Source organism: Ammodytes marinus (genome assembly GCF_949987685.1).
Source record: "Ammodytes marinus genome assembly, chromosome: 4".
Taxonomy (NCBI): Eukaryota; Metazoa; Chordata; class Actinopteri; order Uranoscopiformes; family Ammodytidae; genus Ammodytes; species Ammodytes marinus.
Window position 1 is genome coordinate 17,421,832 of NC_137233.1, and position 22,301 is coordinate 17,444,132.

Here is a 22,301-nt window from a genome sequence, read left to right on the forward strand (position 1 = left end):
AAAGTTCAAGTGAAGTTGAAATTTGGGCTAATTTATTAGAGAATATCCTATAATCAATGCTTTTAATTCAGATTGTATATAATATCAATATACCTACCTATCGAACTATGCTGGTAGCCGGTATTAAATGCACGTAGGCCTGTTATAAGACAGTAGGCTATTCTTCGGAGGTGTGTTGCAGACCAATTATGAAACAATGAAGCATATTCAAAGCTTTAGATGTAGGCCTGTTGTGTGCATTAAACTGTAGGTTCGTGCCTTGATGTCAAATATCAGTGTTGGTCTCACAGCTAGAGAGCCTGCTTATTTGCTCTCAGGATGGGAACTCTTGATAACAGGACACGGCGGGTTGATCAGAGCAGCCTTTGCAGAAATCGCGTTGTTATAGGGGCCTTGACTTCCGTCACATCTCATTTGATAAACACTGCGAGCTTTTTCTGCCATTGTGTGTCCGGGTGATGTGGGCAGTAGTGACACACCACCTGGTTAAGTTAAATCGGTGCTTTTTATTGTAAGTAGCCTATTTGCTGTGGCTTGGGGGGGCTTGTTTCACACCAGAGCCTGCCTTGGCTGGATCTCGACCTGAATTGAAGCAGGGTAGACGTCAGACCTTGCCTCGCCGCCTCCTCCTCGATGCTGTTTCAGTTTTTTTTCTAATCACAGCGTTTGTTTTGCGAGATCACACAGCTGGTCCTGCTGTGCGTGGACGGCGGATGGCATGCTGGTGGTAGCTGTTAGACGTTTATCGGCGTTTTAGTTTTAAACACCGTGCCTTGGCGGAAAGCAGAGGATTTCGTTTTATTTAAGGTAGCATGACAGGATCCAGAGCCGTCGAGCTAGCTAGCTAACACTAGCACAATGGTTAGCTTGCGCGGTGTAATAGCAACGCGTAGCCTGTTCGATGTTTGTTATATTATATGAAAGAAATGTGCATATTAATTATATAATTTACGGTAGACATCACATTGGTATTAGTCATAATTGAATACAGTTAGCGGTAGCAGTAAACTATATGCATACGGGCTGCGGCAACACAGTGCCTTGCTAACAGTGTGAAGCTAACATGCTAACTACTAGCTGTTTAACGTAGACGCTATTATTGGACAGTCAGTGCGTAAAGTCAAGCAAACATGTATAAAACATATAGCCTCTATACACATTTAACCAGTATTATCTTTCATAGTGTGACTAATAGTTGACCTAGCTGTGAGTTATATATCTGTGACTGCAATGTTTAAGTTACTATAAAAAGTTGTTTGAAGCGTAGCAGCCAAAATGCACTTTGTCCCCAACATCCCTCCATGAAACCAGCTGGATTTGGATAATGTAGTTTATTATATCCTTTTCATATAATTCCAACTGCAAGAGTAATGCCCGCCAACCTTTTATTGTGATATAATTCATTAAATGTATATTTTCTTTCATAGTAAATGTGAGCTGCTTTGGACTAGATCACATTCTCAAATTATTGAAAATGTGTCCTCTCTCCAGGTCAAGTGACGATGAATGAGCAGGAGAGTGGGGTGGTATCCTTTGATGAATATGTGCGGCAGAAGGCCCGGACCGTGCCTCAGCACAGGATGAAGGAGTTCCTGGAGTCGCTATCCCGGGGCCCAGAGGTGATGCAGGAGTTCAGCCAGCAGGAAGGGGCCGCCACTACTACCACCACCACCACCACCACCACAGCAGCCATGGTTTACCAGCAGCAGGGCGCCAACTGTATCTACACAGACAGCACTGAGGTGGCTGGCTCTCTCTTAGAGCTGGCTGGTCCGGTGAGAGCGGGTTCCTTCTTTTGTCATGTGTTTTTGGTCTGTTGAATGATATTGTTTTTGATCACCAATCTGCTCTGCTTTATGAATGCACATGATTTGTGTCTGGTACAGGTGACCTCGACAGAGATCCCATCTCATATGTCTCATCAAGAGGCTGAACAGCAGCTCCAAGTGCAGGTGAGGTTATACTTTGCTTGTCTGTTTGTTTGATTCTGTATATTTCTCCTATGCAACTATCTTAAACAGCCATTATCTCAACATTAGTTTTTTTTTCAACCCTTTCAATACGAACAGTCACAACTTCTATAGCACTTACATTAACTAAACTTTCCATAATAATTCTTAGCACTGTTCTTAAGGTTATTACAGAAGCATTTGTTCATATTTTATTAATTGTCTTATTTATTACACAATTTCTTCTTAAAAACATGCTGAAATAGCATTTTTAAGACCTGTACATAGTATATTTGATTTATAAAATCAAAATAGGCTTAACCAAAACCTGTTCTGTAAAAACTTTGGACTCTTAATATATTGTTAGAATTAAATAAAGATTTTAACACTGCACTCGCCTTCAGTGTCTTGCCTTAATGTAACTACTGCAGCGTAGTGTGAAGTGCGCCTCATTCCCTGATCCATTGCGATGTCGTCACTCTTTGACATACTGAATATTTATTTTTTCATACTCTGCCTCTGTGTAAGGTTCAGATTCAGGAACAGCAGGGCCAAGCAGTGGGCCAGGTTCTCCAGGTGGCCTCCCCGTCTCAGCAAGACCTGCAGGGAATCTCAGCAGCCCATCTTGTCCAGCATGGAGAGCTTACAGAGGAGCAGCAACAGCAGGTATAGGATTAATCGCATATTCAAGTGCATCCATTTGGTACTTTGGTTCTGGTTTGTGATTGATATATGGACTTTGTTCCACAGATTCAGGCGCAGCTGGTTGCCGCTGTAGCTGGAGGACAACAAATCCAGTTGTCAAGTGGCCAACAAATCCACTTCCAAGGAACACAGCATATTCAGCTGCCAGGGGGGCAGCAAATTCAACTTCAGTCTGGCCAACAGATTCAACTACAGGGCGGACAGCATATACAACTGCAGGGTGGACAGCATATACAACTGCAGGGTGGACAGCATATACAACTGCAGGGTGGACAGCATATTCAGCTACAGGGAGGCCAGCAAATTCAATTACATAGTGGCCAGCATATACAGCTGGAGGGCGGACAGCATATTCAGTTAGAAGGTGGCCAGCAATTTCAGCTACAGAGTGGCCAACAGATCCATATCCAGACCATCGAGGCTATGTCTCCTTCACAGCATCAGGACTCTCACAGGGAGGCAGAGAGGAGGTCCGCTCCTGTCTCTACTGTTCTGCAACCTGCCAAGAAGCGTAAGGTGGATGTCCCTGTAACTATGTCGTATGCTGTTCCACAGGGCCAGCAGATGGCCACAGTTCTTGCCATCCCTCAAGGGCAGCAGCAAGGCTACGTGTCTCTACGACCAGATTTGCTCACTGTGGACAGCGCCCAGCTGTACAGCACTACAGGAACAATCACAGGTCCCACAGGTGAGACCTGGACTATTCCTGTGTACTCTACACCACAGCAGCACGGTGTTACCCACATCGCCATACCGCAGGAGACATACAACACAATGCAAGTCACCAACGGTAAGGACAAGATGTCCCCCAGCTCCTCATCAAGGTCTGCAGATGGTCATTCAGCGTCCACTGGGACACAGGAAGAAATCGTACAGACCCTGTTCCCGGCACAGTTCATGAACGGGAACATTCACATCCCTGTGGCAGTGCAGACTGTAGGAGGGACTTACAACACTACACAGTCGGTTCACATATGGGACCCAAATCAACAGCAGAGCCAAGAAGAAGAGGGACAAGAACATCAGCTCCATCTGCAGGTTTGAACATAACTTTTCCTTACAGCCATTTTACTGAAGAACTTGATCAGTATGGCTAGAACAGATTTTGTCATAGGCTTTGTACTCCGTTTCTTCTAAAGCTCAATGCATAAAATGGATGAAGGTTAATTTTAAAATTAATCGTCTGTGATGGAAATGAAAAAAGTTACCCTTTTATAGTCAAGAAATTCCTAGGAACAATACCTGAAACTTACCAATTCAAAGCTGTTGATGGTGATTGAAGCTTTTGGTGTGAGGCCTAGTTGTGTTTGCTTTTTAGGAACTGTCACTATTGGAATTTATTGGTTTCTGTCTGTTTTTTTCAGTTGGGAAGGTCTTGAAAAATCCCATGTGAATTGTTGTTGCTCAGTTATGCTATTGGATGGGTTTTGTACTTGCTGCCCAGAAAGCCTTAACTTCTTTAATGTTTTGATTATTGGTTTTTATGCAGGGTCACATAGAGACGGAGGGTCACGCTGAACCGCCCACGGAGATTCTGGTTCCTGTCTGTCTAAAGCCAGAGGAAGGCCTGGAGGTTTGGCACCTTTGGGCGAGGCGGAAAAACACGGAGCTAAACAAACAGGAAAAGACAAAGCTTGCACCCATAGGACGTAATTCAAAACCTCTGAAAGCAATACATTCATAGTTTTGTTTGTGTTTGTAGCCGTTTGTACTATTTCTTATAAACTTTTCCTCTGCTCGACACTGAAAAAGAAGCAAATAAATGCACTAATAAAGGCGTTGCATATCTCTCTGTCTGTATCCAGGTCGTCAGCCGCTGCGTTTTCAAGAAGACTTGGTGTCCAGCGCAGTTGCTGAGCTAAACTTGGGTCTTGCCCTTATGACGCAGGAGGCACGAGGATTAGAAGAGGAACAATTTGCACCGGATGTTCTATATTATGTTTTCTTGTGTATACAAAAGGTTAGTATCCCTATATTCATAAAATGTATCACTCCAAAAGCCTTTGAAGTTAACTTACCTGTGCACTTTTTTTTAGTATCTCTGCGAAAATGGACGCGTGGACGACATTTTCTCTGATCCTTATTACACACGTTTCTGTGGGTGTTTACACAAAATCCTGGACGGTTGGCAACCCAGTGTCCATCCTTTAGGTGAGAGAAAGGTCAGCATGTCCACATTTTTTATCTAAATGTTTTGTAGTAAGAATGACTGATTATTTGTTTTCATCTCAGGTTATGTCATTCCAAGTCATGTGACAGAGGAGATGCTGTGGGAGTGTAAACAGCTTGGTGCACATTCACCATCCACATTGCTCACGACTCTAATGTATTTCAACACTAAGTGAGTAACCAGCTCTCAGCACTGAACCGGATTTCTCTAATGGCAAAGACTTTTCTTTCTAGATGTAAATACTGCATGTGTTAACATTATATCTTTTGTCACAGGCATTTCCGCTTGACAACACCTGAACAGCACATGAAAGTAGCTTTCTCTAAGGTCCTGAGACACACGAGGAAGAACCCTGCTAATGCCAAGGACAAAGCGACCAGTATTCGCCTTCTCAAAGGACAAGGTCCACACATCACCCAAAAAGGTGCTCAATACAGTTAGCCTTATGCTGAAGTATTGCTATAAGGAATCACTGCAGACATGGCTGTTGCTGACCTGCTGTGTGACTTCTGTTTCAGGAACGGATGATATGTATGAAGAGCAGGCCGAAGATCCAGAGAATCCTCTTCGCTGTCCCATTAAACTTTATGACTTTTATCTCTTCAAATGGTGAGTGGCTTTCTATCACATGAATCATGTCGCTGGATAATTAATCTGTTGGAGAGATACAATCTTAACTCTCTTTTCATTCTCCAGCCCTCAAAGCGTTAAGGGACGTAACGATGCATACTACATGACTCCAGAGCCTGTGGTGGCACCAAACAGCCCAATGTGGTACTCCTCTCAGCCCCTCACGACTCAGCAAGTAGAGCACATGCTGGCCCGCATCATTGTGGTGCGAGAGATCCAGGAGATCCTCAGCATCAGCCCGGACAACATGAGTTAAACCGTGAGGACAGACTGGACTCATGGGAACTTGTTCTCAAATCACTCACTCTTGACTGCGGTATCCATCCTGACTCGCTAAACCTCAATGGCCATCTCAAACGGAACAAAATAATTGTCTCTCTCTGTGGAGGAGTTATCATAACAGAAACATTTTTTTCTGGTCTCCCACTTTGTTTTCAGCTGATGGAGTGCTGTGCTTTCTCTCCATTACCTTTTGTAAGCCATTGCCTCTGTAACCTTTTGAACTGGCGAGTAAGGGAGGCTTTCGTCTCTCCATTACTGGACTGTGATTCTGGGCACACCACAGGTGGTACATTTTCCTGTAAACGTCTGTCTTTTCAATATGATATGAGGACATTTAACCTTTCACTACTCATTGAACATCCTACTTCTCTTAAGTTCTACTATGATTAATTACATCTTACTGGACAATTACAGGGACCACTACTCACAAATTATTTTTTTGTATATCGACTGCATTTTTGATCATGTATTGATATGTTCAAAGCTGAAGAACTTGTGCCTGTTTGCAAAAACGTCATAATTTATGCTTGTGGATCATTGAGTGAGTTGAACCTCAGATATTCACAAGGTCAAGTGCTATATTAGTGATTCAGGAGATTGGAAACATTTTTCTCAGGTCAAAGCTAGTGATTGAAACACCCAACAAGGATTTTGTCAACTTTGTCCTCTCTGTATGTACAGTATGTTATGAAACAGGATATGCAGATGGGTACACCTTTGTTAAGCTGACACAGCATTAATCCTTGTATCAAAATGTAATGTTACATATTTCAAAATTGATAAGTATTGAGCTCTGTTCTCTGGACATATGGAATAAGGATAAGGTTTGGGCCTTTTTAAATAAACAAAACAAAGCATCTATAACCCAGTGGTGCCTCCAGTGGTAAACTATAACTGACATTAAAAAAATTGTTCAATTGTGTAGTACTAAAATGAGTTGTACAGCATATTGTAGAGTCATTTTCAATTTTACAATAACCAGGCTTGATATAATTTAATTTACCATTTAACTGAAATGGTACACATTTGTTTCCACTTGTACCAGAAACATAAAGGTCCTTCTCGACTGGTGCTCACTGCCCACTGCATTTAAACATCAGATGGAATGCAAATAAGATGATTATTCGTGGTCCTTTTCATCTGGAATAGTTAATTGCAGTCTTTTCAGTGTCTGTGTGAAGTATTTAGGCAGGGGACAGGAGACGCTGATGTCTGCTTGACTGGTTCCTGGCAGCGTCAGGTGTCGAGCGAGCACATGAAGGGGAAGATACCGGATCTTGCTTTGTTCCAGTCCGAGCTTCCCCAGCACACGCTCCGGTAATTTCTGTAGATCAAAATCAAGAGATTTTTATTCTGAGAGAACAGATGACAGAAGAAAAAATCCTCACACTTGACCTGTAAAAATTAGCAGGCAGATTGAAAAGGGCTATTTTTTGGATGCTAGTAAATGGCTGGGTTTCAAAGCTTATGTTATACTAGAATTTAGCCTCTACTTCAACGCATCTGTAACTGATCAACGGCATGCTATATTATTTTGGTTGCTAAACACATGTGACATGCAATTTATTTCCATATAGCAGCATACAAACCACCACTGAAAGAAGCGGCATAGTATTTATTTAAAAATAGTATATGTATGTGGAGAATTGTATTTGTCAGTGGAACAGGGGTGATGTGCTAACAGTGACATACCACGCAAGTGTGAAAAACCTTAGGTCCCTATTTATCGTGGCTTCGGTTCCTCCTTAACTTACATTTCTTTTTTAGATTTGCAGTGAACTACATCAATATGACGAGTTAACCCCTTTTGACAGACTTCTATTCTTTCTATTCGTCATTTCCCCTGTTTTTGTGCTACTAGTTATTTGCTTCTGGATTCACGTGAAGTTGGAAACATATTTTACCTGGGGAGCCAGTTTTGTCCAGTGGGAGTATTTGTGGTCACCAAGAATGGGGCACGTCAGGGCGAACGCCATGTGGACCCTCATCTGGTGCTTCACTCCTGAGGGAAAAAATCAACAAGTAGATAATGAGTCTATTGTAATTCAGAACCAACTGATTTGATGGTTACTTCCAGTGACAAGTTGCGGCCTTTTTTTACCCGTAAGAGGCTGGAGCTCCACAAGGCTGCAACCGTTGCTGCTGTCTAAGACTCTGTACTTGCTCACGGCAGATTGGGCTTGCCGATGGGCACGGACTTTGCTCACACCATCACCTGCATCATTCATTCTGAAGAGAGGACTCAGAGCCATCTGAAACGATAATTTAAAAGAAAGTTATGTGATTGGAGAAACTACAAACATTTATCTCTGTTGATTAATTGACTTACAGCTAATAATTACACCATCAAGGCCAAAAAAGAAAAAGACACACCTTATAGTGTGGCTGAGAGCCTGTGACCTGTCTCTCTATGACGGGGATGTCGATGACTCCTTCAGATGGCACAGGTACACCGACTGTGATGGCCCTGAGGAGGAAAATGAAGCATGCGAAACACAGAAAACACCAGTTGTTATTTGCAGAATGTGGCACAACAAGCAGCTTGCACAAATGAGTCCTATTCTAACCCCTGCATCGTGCCTCACCAGTACTTTCTCTGCACTTGGTTATTTCTGTGGAGGTTGAGTATGTGCTCCAGTGCTTCTTCACTCCTGGCCAGCAGCAGAGCTCCTGGTGTTTCCTTGTCAAGTCCCAGACAGGGCAGCAGCTGAGACTCAGAGCGGATCTTCATCCCATCCAGCATTTTGGAGAGAACAGGAAGTACCGAGGAGATGGAGGTGACCCCCGAGGCCTCTAAGAGACGGCAACAAATGTGCAGGTGTTCAGGTCCAGCTACTCCAATGATATATCCAATAATGTCTGTTATTAATAATACTAACATTGTATGTAGGTACCATCATTGGAATAAAGCCCTACCAATACATCAGCTGATCAATATCAGCAAATATGCAAAAACGAAATTGTTATTATTTAATAATCTGCAGAATCATCTATTGTTACAAGAACATCATCACAGAGGTATTCAATTTCATTTGTTGTTGATCAACATTTACATCAGCAACCATTTCAATAACAGATTAATCTGACATTTCATAGAACAAAAACGACAAATAATTGCTGGTTGCAGCTGATCAAAGTGAGGAGTTGCTTATTTTCATTTAAAGTTGAATACTGAGTTGTAATTAAAATAAGTCAGTAAATCCCTGATGTACCTCGGACAGGAACACCATAAGGTTTGTTGATAACCACCACATGTTTGTCCTGGTACAGCACGCTTCTGTGTAGGTGTTTGGCCAGCACGTTGGGATGAACGTTTTGCAGCTGCAGACTGAACCGCTTCAGCTCCGTCACTATTTTCTGCTGACCAGACACTGGAGGCTCCTCCGTCGGTGGTTTTGCCCCCTCCTGCCGAACCTTTCGGGCCAGGTCGATCGCTCTCAGCCGGGGCTTCTCTCCGTCCTCGGCTCCTGGAGCAGGTACAGCGGCGGTAGTCTGGCTCCGGCTGAGGTACGGTGCTGCCTCCGGACACCGGCCGCAGTTTAACCAAGGTTTGACCCGAGAGAAAACTATGTTCAGGCCGGACCTCCAGTCACTGCGTGCTATCCTGCTGCTGCTGTTCATCGCAGAGTGTAGATCCTGGAAATATAAAGAAAGGTGTAGCTAGAAGTTAACATAAGCATGGAGATACAAACAAACTCCAGAGGACACATGCTATCTAATGACTTCCGGGTCACACCTTTCAAAACAAAAGCTAGTGTGGTTTTTAGGTGAACTCGTTTAGTCGAACAAGTGCAATGTTTGGATTATAAACATAACAATAAACATTGCACACTAAAAAAACGAATAACAATTTTTCAAGCCTCTACAAAAAATGTCAACTTTGGCTAAATGTTTTGCTTTGGTAGAAAAATATGTCTGACCTTTGTGATCTGTCGTCATTTCCCTTTCCTGAAATAGGGATGCTGGTTTCGTACACCACTACTGCCCGGAGGTCTGCTGCGGCCTATGACTGTAATGGTGATTGGAAAACACCGCCCTCCTGGTAGTTAATGAGAAAGAAACCGAGTGTACATTTGACGCTGCGAGTTAATGTGTGGTTGCATCGCATGCTGTAAACAACACATGGCGTTTTATTTGACTGTTTTTCTGAAAATGTAAGGGTTTCTGTCGCGCTAAGGTCTTATGATATCGTTCGTCCAGACCTACACAGGCTATGGTCCAGACAAGCAGCAGACCATGACTCACTGGCTTGTTCTTTGAAGGAGAAACATTTGGAGCTGATGAGGAGGACAGCCTCTGGGCTTTACATAAAAACATTTTCCCTGCAGAAATGAAGATCACAGACAGCGTGCTGCGGAGTTTCAGGGTTGCCAGGACATACCGAGAAAATTCACAGAAAGTGAACTGTGTGGACTTCAGCCCAAATGGCGAAAATGCAATATCTAGCAGCGACGACGACTGCATTGTGTTGTATGACATCAGGGAAGGAAAGTAAGTGTGTCACACACACACACACACACACACACACACACACACACACACACACACACACACACAAGCGAAAACGCAAGTATTTACTGTGTAATTACTCATCATTATTCTGTGACTAAACTGAAACTGGAATGCATATACCCAATATTATTTATGATAGATGTAAATAAAGATTGATCTCGATATTTAAACTGTGGTCCTTTGAAGTGCTGCGCGCTCATTCTGCTTGATCAGGTCAAATTTATATTTATAATATTGTGTACCTTCTCAGGCCTGAAAGGACCCTATTCAGCAAGAAGTATGGAGTAGACCTCATCCGCTACACACATGGAAACACACAGACAGCGGTCTACAGCTCCAACAAACTAGATGGTAATAACTATATACCGACAGTAACACTGCTGGCACAAAGCACTAAACAATATGCTAAGCCAGTATGTAAATACATGTGTTCTACTAGGTAGGTTCTTGAAGCTGAAATATAGTTATTTTCTTTTTTGTGTAGATACCATCCGATACCTTTCGCTCACCGATAACAAGTACATCAGGTATTTCCCCGGCCACACTGCAAGGTGAGTAAAAAGCAGGTATACAAATGTAGTGTCAAGTACATGGATGTCAACTTTAAGAGTCGACTGTTTCCACCCAATAATCATGAGAAAATAATTATACCCAACCATGGTCAGGTTCCTGCTGGGCAGACAAATACATTTATACCATAATAAAACATTCTTATTCTCTAACACTGGTTTACTGGAGGGCATCTCAAGCCCAGCTTCCCATTAATAACATCAAACCAGAAGCTATAAGATGTTTTTTTATGAAGTGGAATTCCATCTAAAAAATTCTGATTTTTATAATCTCGTCCTTCCTCTTTAATTTATCCATTTTGATTCAATATCTTCTCAATCTACCTATTCAATCTTTTCCTAACTTAAACTCTGATAAATATGGGGGAAAAAATGTCCACATTTCTCCATTAAGTTTCACTTTGACTAATCTGGTTATTCGTTATCTTATCTATAAATATAGTTTATTCTTCTATGATTTATTTGTTTCATCTGTTTTTTTTTCTCAGAGTTATTGCTCTCTCCATGTCACCAGTGGATGATACTTTTATATCAGGCTCGTTGGATAAGACGATCCGGATTTGGGACCTGCGTTCTCCCAACTGTCAGGTGAGTCTAGTCTGTGAACGGGCTGGAAAATGACACTTTCTTTGCTCTCTGTGGGCAGGTATTTTAAACATGTCATTTAAGCAACTGCTACAAGGTACTGTGTAATAAGCATTTCTCCTGTGAGTGACCACTGGGTGTCCCCAGACCTGCTTTAGAAACACTGCTGCACTTCTGTCAACATACTTTTGCATATAAAGTATCTGCCTTGCACATTTCATTTGTGCTTGTTTGTGTTTCAGGGTTTGACTAATCCGCTGGGGAAACCTGTTTGTTCCTTTGATCCTGATGGACTAATATTTGCTGCAGGGGTGGAATCACAGGCCATTAAATTGTACGATCTCCGTGCGTTTGACAAGGTAAAATGCAAATATGTGTAGAAGTGGTTTGCATGAGGAGGGAGTTGCTGTTCATAACCCTGCCTCATTGTTTTCTCTGTTATAATTGGTTTTAGGCATGGGGTGATATATACATTTCACATCAAGATTATCTTGGCCAAAATAATTGCAATTCACTATATTATCAAACTTCTTAGAATAACATACTGGAATCACTTTATTTACAAAGCTATATTTGAATTGCATGACGGAAAGGACACACTTTTTTTTTTGGTAAAAAAAAATGTAATCAATCTTAGTAAATTTACTTTTTTTATGGGAGATATAAGGTGCTGGTTACATGTATAGGATTCAGGAATGACTGCAGAGATGCAGCGCCCTCTTTAGTTCCTGGTGTCATGATAATCCCAAAAAGGAAATTCACCAAGATGAAATTGTTGTGACTGTTTCTTATCTCAATTTGAGATCAAATCTTATATAGTCCCATCCCTACTGTATTCATAATTTTTTTTACCCTTGTGTGAATAGGGTCCCTTCGCCTCCTTCGAGACAAGGTTTAATCGCGTCTGTGACTGGACTGGACTCAAGTTCAGTAACGATGGGAAGCAGATTCTCATCAACACCAATGGAGGGATGATACGAGTTGTGAACGCTTTCAATGGATCTGTACTTCACACTTTTTCTGTAAGAGACACACACACACCCGAACAAATCCCTTTGAATTACATCGACCTGTAAATGAGTGTGACGGCTTGATGGTGTTTTCTGGTCTTTGCTCATTTTTAAGGGCTACAATAACAGCAAAGGCATCTCCTTGGAGGCTTGCTTCACCCCAGACTCGCAGTTTGTCATGATCGGTAGGCCTAAAACACCTTTCTGTGTTTTAATTTTTGGTCTCCTCCTGTAAGATCTCTGTTGAAATGTGTGTTGCTGTTGTGGTGCAGGCTCGGAGGATGGGAGAGTCCACGTTTGGAGCACTGAGAGTGGGATGAAGGTGGCCGTGCTGGATGGGAAACACCCAGGACCCATCAACACTCTGCAGTTCAACCCGCGATATTTGACATTCGCTAGTGCCTGCTCCAACATGGTGAGATCAAAGATGGACTTCTGGTGTACAGAAGCTGCTGCTGGCCAATCACAGTGCTCATTACTAATTTCTTCTTCTCTTCTTCTCTTCTGTTTTCCCGACAGGCGCTGTGGCTCCCGTGTGTCGAAGACTTATAGAGCGACGTTGCCCAAGTGAGTCCTGGCTGTAAAACACAAAACAATCATGTGGCAATGTAGAATACCTGTATATGTTGGACTGAACTCTCTTGACCTCTCCTGACCTCATAGTGTACTGGAGAGAAAAGCGTATATTTTTAATACTGTGTGTAAACCTTTTTATTTATTTAAAAACTTTTTAAAAGGGTTGGTGCAGCTGTGAACCAACACAATCCCACCCACCTACTGTTAAAAGTAGTTTTTTTAGGCAATCTATGTACATTACATTCTGTTTAAATTTTAACATTTTATCTTGATATTTCATATATTATGTTATTGATTAATAAGCAGTGTTTTACTTAAATATTGGATAATAAACCGTTTTAGAATGAAATGAGGGCTGGTGTTTTTTTTCTTCCTTTTTTTGACATCCTGTCTTATGTCATACATCAGGTCAATCTTGTTACACAGTGCTCGGGCTCTTTGAGCTGAAAGTTATTTCTTCTAGTAATTAAATGGCGGTGAATGGGGAAAATTGTGAATGACGCTTCCACCATCGCCTGTTTTGTCCAATCAACAGTCAAAGATATTTTGTTCAATATCAAATAAAACAAAGGAAAGCAGCAAATCCTCACAAATGTGAAGCTGTCATTAAGAAAAGTTGGGAAATATTTGCTTGAAAAATTATTATTATTCAACAAAATAGTTGCTGAAGGATTTCCTGTCGATTTTATCATTGACAAAAAGTTGCTTGTTGTATAAGAATAATTACAACCTTAACAACCCTTTATAGATTGAATTATAAGATTAGCATGTTGTGGTTTACAGAACAATGACTCGGCACTTACGTGAGATCACTGAGCCGATGCAAACAGAAGTTTACTCAGTCGGTAAGCTTAACCTCTGAACACACACACACAGGCAAGCGAGAGAGAAGGGAGCGCAGGCAGTTTTAATCAAGTTGATGAGTGGGTGTTTTTTGTTCTTTTCGTGCACATAAAGTGTGTCTTCCTGAAGTTAGACGAGGTGGAGCGGATGGGTGGGTGGGGGCTCTGTTGAATAATGTATAGAGGCTTGGGTTGTGTACTCACCACAGAGTGAATAATGGATGGTCCCATCACAGGTAACCTCACAGGTACACTCTTAACTGGATCTCACCTGCCTCCGTGTGTGAGCGCGTGCGTGCAACCAGAGATGTGTGGAAGGAGAGATGGAGAAATAGGCACGATAGTTGAAGTGTTTGGCACTCCCATATACTCCCCAACTTAACACTTTTTTTTTACCCTTACACACGCAGACTCTACTACAGACTTTACTATTCTGTGTACCTTGATGAGTGTGTTTGGGCCTTTGTAAGAAATCATTAGTACTGATCATTCGGGAACATGCATAGGTACCTTTCCTGCTATTAAATGTAACTTTGCAGATCAAAATGCACTGACCACAAATACATGAACTCCCCCCCCCCCTTACATCCTTTGGTCTTTTGAACAATGTTGAAATGAAGCGGTCAGATTCTTGCCTGGTGTCACATTTCTGTGACCAGGTGGCTGGAATTTGAGATCGTGCCAGAGCTGATAGGACACTATATGAATGAGTGATAACATGTGGTTACCTGCTGCTCACTGGCAGCACCTTAACAATCTCTAGTGAGCAGTGAAGTCGGTAAGCGCTGGATTTCTCCTCGCACACGGTAGACCAGCACGGCCAAGCACAGGACAGGGACGGCACAGTGCGTGACGTGGGAGAGGCTCCCCCACAGAGACTTTGAAACGTGCGGTCATCGATACGCAAAAGAGGTTTAGATCAGTGGTTAGGTTGGCATATCCACTGACAGGCGCGTTATTACCCATCAGCCACAGTTCCGCAGATTGTATTTCACGTGTTGGGAATCTCCCGACTCACCCTCCAGGCGTTTATGTCACTGGTGCGCATGCCGTGGGTCCCTCCGTCTGCCATCAGAGTAGAGGCTGCCTACCTTGCTGAGTAAGAAGAGAGAGGAACACACAGATACCTGTACACGGACGCCGGGACCTGGTCCTTCTTGCATGAGAGGAGTGTGAAGCCACTGCCAAAAGATGTCACACCAAACTGGAATTAACGGTAAATTCATTTATGAAAGGGAAACTCTGTAAAAGAAATTATAAAGCAGGCTGTTTTTGTGAATTAATGTGATGGTCTCCAAATGTGGTTTAGGTGATTTTTTTTTAAATAGTGTTCTTTTTAGCTTTTGAGCTGTGCCATGGCATGATATATATATATCTGATAATATTCTCTGATGTCTTCAAACAATGGGGAAATCAAACAATCATCTTAATATGGCCCCTTTACTTCACTGACTCAATTTAACTGTTGAGGATTTGAAATGATCTGTCTTCTGTTTTGTGACCTTGTAATATACAGCACCTGGCATTAATGGCTAATCAAGAGCTACGGTACGTATATACCTCTTTTATGGCATTTGGTAATCGGAGCGTATAGGGGACAGGTTGGCAGAAGAGCGCCTCTCTCCCCTTTCTCACCTGATCTTACATCATTTATGAGGCCGCTGTGTTTGGTAACCATAGTGAAAGAGGAAGAGACAGACAAATAAATAACCAATTCTAGTTTTCAATACCAAATATACCATTCATGGGTTCTAAAATTGGGGAAGAGAAGCGGTTTCCTTGCATCCCCCCATCTGACATTTCTCAGTGGTTGTTGTCCATATGCCCCCCCTGTTTGAGTCACTTAAGGTGATAGCGTGACTATCTGGCAGTGGATCAAATGCTCTCCCCGAAGTGGAGTCTCAGGTTCTAACCTTCCCAACTCTGTCTTACTTGTTTTAACCCCCCCCCCCCACCCCCATCCTCAGTGTTGACTTGTCCTGCCTTGTATCTCGTTACTTTAGCAACATCTGAGCTGAAAGACTTTCTGGCCCGAGCGAGGGGAGGTACCATCAGAATAATGAAGATTGTCATCAGGAATGGTAAACATGAGTTCAGAAAAGATTTGACACATGTTGGTTTGTTCTAAATCCTCAGATGAGTTTAGCTGATACACGTTTTTCTTTGCAGAGGAGTTGGTGCTAGATCAGTACAGAGAGCCGGCACACAGCTGGGACAGGGATTACGATCAGTTCCTGCTTCCTCTGCTCCCTCCTCAGGAACCTTGCTATGTACTCTACCGGCTGGACTCCCAGAATGCACAGGGATATGAGTGGATCTTCATCGCCTGGTCACCTGACCAATCACCAGTATGTGATATTGACACTGATCAGAAAGTGTTTCAAATTTATCCTGAAGCCAACATTAGTGTTGAAAGGATATAAAACTACAAGTCTGAAAAAATATTTGAGCAAGACCCAATAAAAAAACAATAATAACCATGGCTGAGGCTCATGACATCCTCCTGTCTGTCTAGGTGAGGCAGAAGATGGTGTATGCCGCCACCCGGGCCACACTGAAGAAAGAGTTTGGAGGAGGTCACATTAAAGATGAAATGTTTGGCACAGTCGAGGTAAGTAAAATCCCCTCCAGCATGACCGACTGATGGCAGTGTATCGCGGTGATGGAGAAAACCCTCCTGTATGTGTGTGCCTGTTGGCAGGACGACCTGTGCTTCCAGGGATATCTGCGGCACATGTCCTCCTGCTCCGCCCCGGGTCCACTCTCAGCAGCCGAGCAGGAACTACAGCGCATTAAAATCACAGAGGTAAAGTTTCAAAGACGAACGCAAACTGTCCGAAAATATGACACAAACCTTGTACTTAATGTGGTTTGTATGTGATGTGTACTCAGTGCTTCTGTTTGTCCTTGCAGGATAAAGTTGTATGGGTAGGTAGATTTGTTTTCCTCCTAACACAAACTCAAACATGTGTGCACGAAGAAGAGAAAGGATTTTTAAGAAAAACCCTCTGTTTTGTTTGTAGGATGAACGTAGACGAATTGGAACTCCAACAGCACGAGCAAGGGTTTGTCACAATCTGTTTGACTCACTGCCATTTCATTTTCTGTCACATTTCCCAAACTTATCAGAACTGAGTTTCCTGTGTGTTTTTCTTTTTTTTATAATCCTGCAGGTAACAATGGAGTTTGGCTTAGACAAACGGGCACAGACTCTCCAAGGTCTCGCATTCCCGTTACAAGAAGAGGCCAAACGAGCTCTGCAGCAACTCAAGCAGAGACGCATCAACTACATACAGCTGGTGAGACAGTGTTGAGCCTGTTGCACTTCCCTGTGTCAACAAAAACAACCTGAAATAAATTGTGTATCAGTGTTTGTCAGTTAAACTGTCTGTGCATGACTTGACCCCTGAACATAGCTTGTTTGTGCATGTTGTGCTGCAGCAGTTGGATGTAGAGAAAGAGACCATTGAGCTGGTTCACACCAAACCTACAGAGACGCACGAGCTCCCCTACAGGATTCCCACAGATTCACCCAGATACCACTTCTTCATCTACAAACACTCCCACCAGGGCCAGCTGCAAGAGGCGCTCGGTCAGTAGTCTCTCACTGTAGTTTTCTGTTTTCAAGAGCCTGGAGGAGCTTCCCATGAATTATACAAAATGATAATAATAAACACTATTTGTTTAGCACATTTCATACACGAAATGCAGATCAAATTGATTTACAATACATAAATTACATGCATGCATTACATGAGTGCTTTTCACAATTTTTTTTTTATTGTGATGACTGAGGTCAGCAGCAATTCTTATTTTGTTATGGAAGAACAATGCAAGTTCATCAGAATGCAGAGAGCTGCGGACAGACAGGGGCAGTGTTGAGTAGTTGGTCAATAGTTGAGAATAATATTGTAGAGTTTCCAGCATTCTAGTCTTTAATAATCTTAGAAAATAGTCCTTTCTTGCCATATTGCTTTGTTATAGGCAGTTATGGCTTCTTATATGACAGTGAACTGTGAGCCTACTTTTCCTCCATATTCTTTCAGATGATCGACAGATTCTCTTCATCTCTTATAGTTTAACCATATGGATATTCTGTCAATTGCCCTCATTTTATCCTTTATTGGAGCAACAGTATTTAAAACAGATGTTGAAATCTTAGACCATGTCATTATACTGTATTAAGAAATTTGCTTGGCCTTGCCATTTATGAATCCCTGGTTGGGACAGAGTAATAACAGGCTTCCTGCCCATGTGCCCTGTCCTTCACGCTTATCAACACATTGTTTGGGTTTGGCATCCCAAGAGCCTGACGTCAGCTGGTACCAGGTAATCTGGATCCAGTGATGTTTGGATGCACCCCATCAGGCTTAAAGCAGTCTTTACAGTTACAAATGATATTGAAGTTGTCGATACATTTCATCCCATGGGTCATGTACACTGATGTCATCCATGTATTCAGGCCAATGAGTCTGCAATAAATCAGCCTACTACCACCTAAAAAACATATCAAGAATTAAAGGGCTTATGTCTCAGCAAGATTTAGAAAAACTTGTCCATGTATTTATCTTTAGTAGACTTGACTACTGTAACAGTGTCCTTGCTGGCCTTCCAAAAAAATCAATCAGACAGCTTCAGCTAATTCAGAACGCTGCTGCTCGAGTCCTCACTAGGACCAAAAAGGTGGATCACATTACCCCAGTTCTGAGGTCTTTACATTGGCTTCCAGTCACTCAAAGAATTGATTTCAAAATTCTGATGTTGGTTTATAAAGCACTAAATGGTTTAGGGCCAAAATACATTACTGATATGCTGATAAGTTATGAACCGTCCAGAGCCCTTAGGTCGTCTGGGACAGGTCTACTTACAGTCCCTAGAGTTAGGACTAAACGAGGAGGAGCAGCTTTTAGTTTTTATGCACCAACAATCTGGAACAAACTCCCAGAGAACTTGAGGTCTGCTGCAACTCTCAGTTCTTTTAAATCGAGTCTGAAGACTTTTTTGTTTCCTTTTTAACTTGCAATTTTCATTTTATTTGCTTCTTTTATTATGTTTTTAAATCGAGTTTTAATTTTTAATTTTTTATTTTTTTTGCGTCTTTTATTCGCTTTTAAATGTTTTATAATGTGTTTTATGTATTCTAATCTTGCCCCTGTAAAGCACTTTGAGTGGCCTTGTGTCTGAATTGTGCTATATAAATAAACTTGCCTTGCCTTGCCTTGCCTTGCTCTAAGATTTGATTCCTTTTCCCAAGGTTGGTAATGGGACCTGGAATAAATACATGTTGCAAAAGACAGTCGCTCAGTTTCTCCAGTAGCAGGCAAAAGTCCTTTATTTTAATTTTTATATATATCTCAGAGACAGTTTTCCTTCACAAAATGTCAAAAGACCCAGCAAACAGGGTGCAATGTTGAAAAAATACAAACCCTATGTTTCGGCAAATTAAATTACATGTATGTATCCAACATATACCAAGCTACTGAGCTAAGCTTTGACACAACCTCCCAGCTTTTTTTTTTTTTACCGTCATTGGCCTATCACCACCGTCAGATGTCAACTCCGTCAGATTTCCTGTCTGACGGTGTTGACCTGTCTGACGGTGTTGACATATTTAACGTTTCTTAAACATAACAAATGGAATTTATCTAGTAGCCATTTGGTTTTTCTGTTGATGTTAGGTGCTAGTATGAACTACTTCAGGAAAATAAAATTATCAAAACATTTCAAATAACTTCTTCAGAAATTGTAAGTCGGTGTTGACATATCATGGTTGTGACACAAGACTTTCAAGATTCTGAATGTGAAATATTCTAAAACTACACACAGAGCCGGTCTGACTCTAATGTACTGCAGAGGTAGAATTTGACAAGAGGTCCTTCAAAGTGACAGCTGCCCCTTATTTTGCCTGATTTTATTACATTTTAATGAAATGTCTGACAGTGGTGACAAAAAGTGTCCCACCACTTAGAAACCATTTAAAACATGAATGTGTTGAAGAAAAACAGTTTTTATTGATATGAGAGATTATTTAGTGTTGCTTTTGATGAAAAAAACTATTTTGAATCGTTAAATACATTTTAATAGGTTTTATTGCATGTGAATGATTTGACCCTTCTCTGTGGACACACTGTTTTGGACTTTTAAACATAACAGCAGTTAATATTGGAAGACGGCCTTTTGTCCCGCTTCTCAAGAATCACTGATATGTCAAGCTTCTTCCACTGCCCCCAACTGGCTCCAAAAAAATAATCAAATGTAGATTTCAGACACTACATACGCATTAATTCATTTCAAATCGGAAAGTACACAAACTATTTGGAGAAGATAAAAGCTAGTCTGCAGAATCCATCTGCCCCGCTCTGTGTGTGTGTGTGTGTGTGTGTGTGTGTGTGTGTGTGTGTGTGTGTGTGTGTGTGTGTGTGTGTGTGTGTGTGTGTGTGTGTGTGTGTGTGTGTGTGTGTGTGTGTGTGTGTGTGTGTGTGTGTGTGTGTGTGTGTGTGTGTGTGTGTGTGTGTGTGTGTGTGTGTGTGTGTGTGTGTGTGTGTGTGTGTGTGTGTGTGTGTGAGAGAATCTGTGTATATCAGCCAGCACTACGGACACACAACAGACACAAAAAATTGCAGTCGTGTTACCGTTTAGACATTTTTGTAACCGTTTACACCCCTAGTATACCCATTGTTTTTTTGTTAACAGCTAACACATGTAGTTAACTAAATGTTACTCAGAGATTGGTTTCAAAGCAGTTACTGTCAAGTTTTCAACAGAAGTACTTATTCTCCTTTCTTCATGGACAATTCGGATATTCTGGTACTGTATTGATCTATCTGGTAGTGTATAGTTTGTTGCAGGTGGTAGCGAGTGTCAGTTTTAGGTATCAGGTTTTTGTGGCAAAGTAAAACATGTGATCTGATCTAGTGATGCAACAAGTGTCAGCTGCTTGAGTAAGTGACAACTTGATATCTGTTCTTCCAGTGTTCATATATTCGATGCCTGGGTACACATGCAGTATCAAGGAACGGATGTTGTATTCCAGCTGTAAGAATAGGCTACTGGATGAGGTTGAGAAAGACTACCAGCTGGAGGTCACCAAAAAGGTAGTCCACCCAAATCACCCACAAATACCTTAATGTATCTATATGATGATGATCAATGTTTTAGTAATCCTATTAAAAAGAGTGGCCATTAATCTTGCGTGTGTGTGCGCGCGTGCGTGTGTGTGCAGATGGAGATAGACAATGGCGACGGCTTGACAGAAGACTTCCTGTACGAGGAGGTCCACCCAATAGAGCACACCTTAAAGCAGGCCTTTGCCAAGCCCCGCGGACCAGGAGGGAAGAGGGGCAACAAACGCCTCATCAAGGGTGCAGGGGAGAATGGGGAGGAAAGTTAGTCATAATTAACACTCACACAGACACACAAGGCATTACACATGTCTATGAATTCACTTGTTATTGTCATCTGACTAATTATCTTCTTGCCATTTCTCCTCAGTTTATTTTCAGATTTCACACTTAAAACAGGAAAAGTTAGGAAAGTAAAAGAGTGTATTTATAATTTAACACAAGGAACTGCTCAATCAAACGTGAACAATGACAGTGTTGGTAGTTTGAGTCTAACCTGGGTGATTTGCTGGTAGGTGAACTCCTCTTTTGGTTTGTAAAAAATGTAATGGTTGTACATAAAAACATTTCAACGGCACAATAAAGTGTCTGCAATTTGAGGTAGATAATTATAATGTGAAAATAAATAATAATATCAGGTTTAACTTCTTAAACCTGATTGGAAACTCTCCAGAAATAGCCTACGTCAGGATGTGATAAATCATATACAAATCTAAGTCTTGGTCTTTTAAGGTAAGTCAGATGATGTAAATAACTGGAATTTGGCATTTAACTACCATAAATACACTTATTTGCTTTCTTGTTGAAAGTTATGTGATGGTTGATACCTTGCATCTCTGTACTTATCTTAGCATTAAGACTGGAAACAGGGGGAACAGCTTGCCCGTCTTTGTCCAACGGTATAAAAATCTGCCTACCAACAACTCTACGCTTAATGATTAACATGCCTCCTTTTTTTAATATGTTTTTAAAAAAGTGAAAAAGCAACAAGTAGGTTAAGTGCCAGACTATTGATTTTTTTTTTGGCCGAAGCTGTGACCTCCTGGAGTCTTGTTGTCCCTGTAAAGTTGTCAGTCAACCAGCTAAGCCTGCAGATAAAAACTAACATTAAAATGTCAAAATGGTTTTGATATATGAAATTATATATTTTTCTTTAAGGAAGTTGAAGGCAACATTTCCTGTCGGACTTTCTCCTGCCCTTGCTCTATTTATTGTTGTGTTTTTTTCTCTAACATTGGTTTAGCTACTAACAATCATTTGGGGACATTGCTATGTTTTGTTTTAGGGCGGATTCTCTGTATTGGCCTGGTACAGGCATTTGCTTTGCCCATGGCTCACTCTACCACATCC

At 41.7% G+C, this 22,301-nt stretch overlaps 4 protein-coding genes across 7 annotated transcripts; 3 read left to right on the forward strand and 1 right to left on the reverse strand.

Annotated features, from left to right (window-relative positions):
• Nucleotides 1–437: 437 nt before the first annotated feature.
• LOC307249502 (transcriptional regulator QRICH1-like) lies at nucleotides 438–5,710 on the forward strand (the record flags this gene model as incomplete). Of its 4 annotated transcripts, none has more annotated exons than XM_080026244.1 (12): nucleotides 438–511; nucleotides 1,492–1,775; nucleotides 1,887–1,952; nucleotides 2,478–2,615; nucleotides 2,700–3,692; nucleotides 4,144–4,303; nucleotides 4,460–4,614; nucleotides 4,691–4,805; nucleotides 4,887–4,995; nucleotides 5,100–5,248; nucleotides 5,343–5,433; nucleotides 5,521–5,710. In XM_080026244.1, the coding sequence occupies exons 2-12, from the start codon at nucleotides 1,503–1,505 to the stop codon at nucleotides 5,708–5,710; spliced, it is 2,439 nt and encodes an 812-aa protein (XP_079882370.1). In that variant the 5' UTR covers nucleotides 438–511; nucleotides 1,492–1,502. The 4 variants fall into 4 exon arrangements, with proteins under 4 accessions (XP_079882370.1, XP_079882372.1, XP_079882369.1 ...); XM_080026246.1 differs by lacking the exon at nucleotides 438–511 and adding an exon at nucleotides 558–807 and having other exon boundaries at nucleotides 2,484–2,615; XM_080026243.1 differs by lacking the exon at nucleotides 438–511 and adding an exon at nucleotides 560–807.
• A 1,137-nt stretch (nucleotides 5,711–6,847) lies between these two features.
• On the reverse strand, nucleotides 6,848–9,436 carry rpusd4 (RNA pseudouridine synthase D4). Its single transcript, XM_080026257.1, has 6 exons — nucleotides 8,949–9,436; nucleotides 8,322–8,529; nucleotides 8,110–8,203; nucleotides 7,838–7,988; nucleotides 7,641–7,738; nucleotides 6,848–7,060 (listed from the first exon to the last, which is right to left on the reverse strand). The coding sequence occupies exons 1-6, from the start codon at nucleotides 9,355–9,357 to the stop codon at nucleotides 6,857–6,859; spliced, it is 1,164 nt and encodes a 387-aa protein (XP_079882383.1). The 5' UTR covers nucleotides 9,358–9,436; the 3' UTR covers nucleotides 6,848–6,856.
• Nucleotides 9,437–9,858: 422 nt separating this feature from the next.
• Nucleotides 9,859–13,319, forward strand: LOC307249191 (WD repeat-containing protein 82-like). Its single transcript, XM_080025830.1, has 9 exons — nucleotides 9,859–10,227; nucleotides 10,499–10,599; nucleotides 10,733–10,799; nucleotides 11,306–11,405; nucleotides 11,645–11,761; nucleotides 12,269–12,424; nucleotides 12,528–12,597; nucleotides 12,685–12,827; nucleotides 12,932–13,319. Exons 1-9 carry the CDS (start codon nucleotides 10,067–10,069, stop codon nucleotides 12,962–12,964), a joined length of 948 nt encoding a protein of 315 aa, XP_079881956.1. The 5' UTR covers nucleotides 9,859–10,066; the 3' UTR covers nucleotides 12,965–13,319.
• A 1,702-nt stretch (nucleotides 13,320–15,021) lies between these two features.
• On the forward strand, nucleotides 15,022–21,220 carry LOC307248889 (twinfilin-2-like; the record flags this gene model as incomplete). Its single annotated transcript, XM_080025428.1, has 9 exons — nucleotides 15,022–15,046; nucleotides 15,834–15,911; nucleotides 16,000–16,178; nucleotides 16,346–16,441; nucleotides 16,532–16,636; nucleotides 17,004–17,129; nucleotides 17,272–17,422; nucleotides 20,803–20,924; nucleotides 21,053–21,220. The coding sequence occupies 9 exons, from the start codon at nucleotides 15,022–15,024 to the stop codon at nucleotides 21,218–21,220; spliced, it is 1,050 nt and encodes a 349-aa protein (XP_079881554.1).
• Nucleotides 21,221–22,301: the final 1,081 nt, after the last annotated feature.

Coding starts and splice junctions, on each gene's coding strand:
- rpusd4 (XM_080026257.1), bottom strand. CDS start 9,357: ATGAACAGCAGCAGCAGGATAGCACGCAGTGACTGGAGGTCCGGCCTG. Junction 7,739..7,837: donor GGAGCTCCAGCCTCTTACGG/GTAAAAAAAGGC, acceptor TTTTTCCCTCAG/GAGTGAAGCACCAGATGAGG. Junction 7,061..7,640: donor GGACAAAACTGGCTCCCCAG/GTAAAATATGTT, acceptor TTTGATCTACAG/AAATTACCGGAGCGTGTGCT.
- LOC307249191 (XM_080025830.1), top strand. CDS start 10,067: ATGAAGATCACAGACAGCGTGCTGCGGAGTTTCAGGGTTGCCAGGACA. Junction 11,406..11,644: donor TGCGTTCTCCCAACTGTCAG/GTGAGTCTAGTC, acceptor TTTGTGTTTCAG/GGTTTGACTAATCCGCTGGG. Junction 12,425..12,527: donor CTGTACTTCACACTTTTTCT/GTAAGAGACACA, acceptor CTCATTTTTAAG/GGCTACAATAACAGCAAAGG.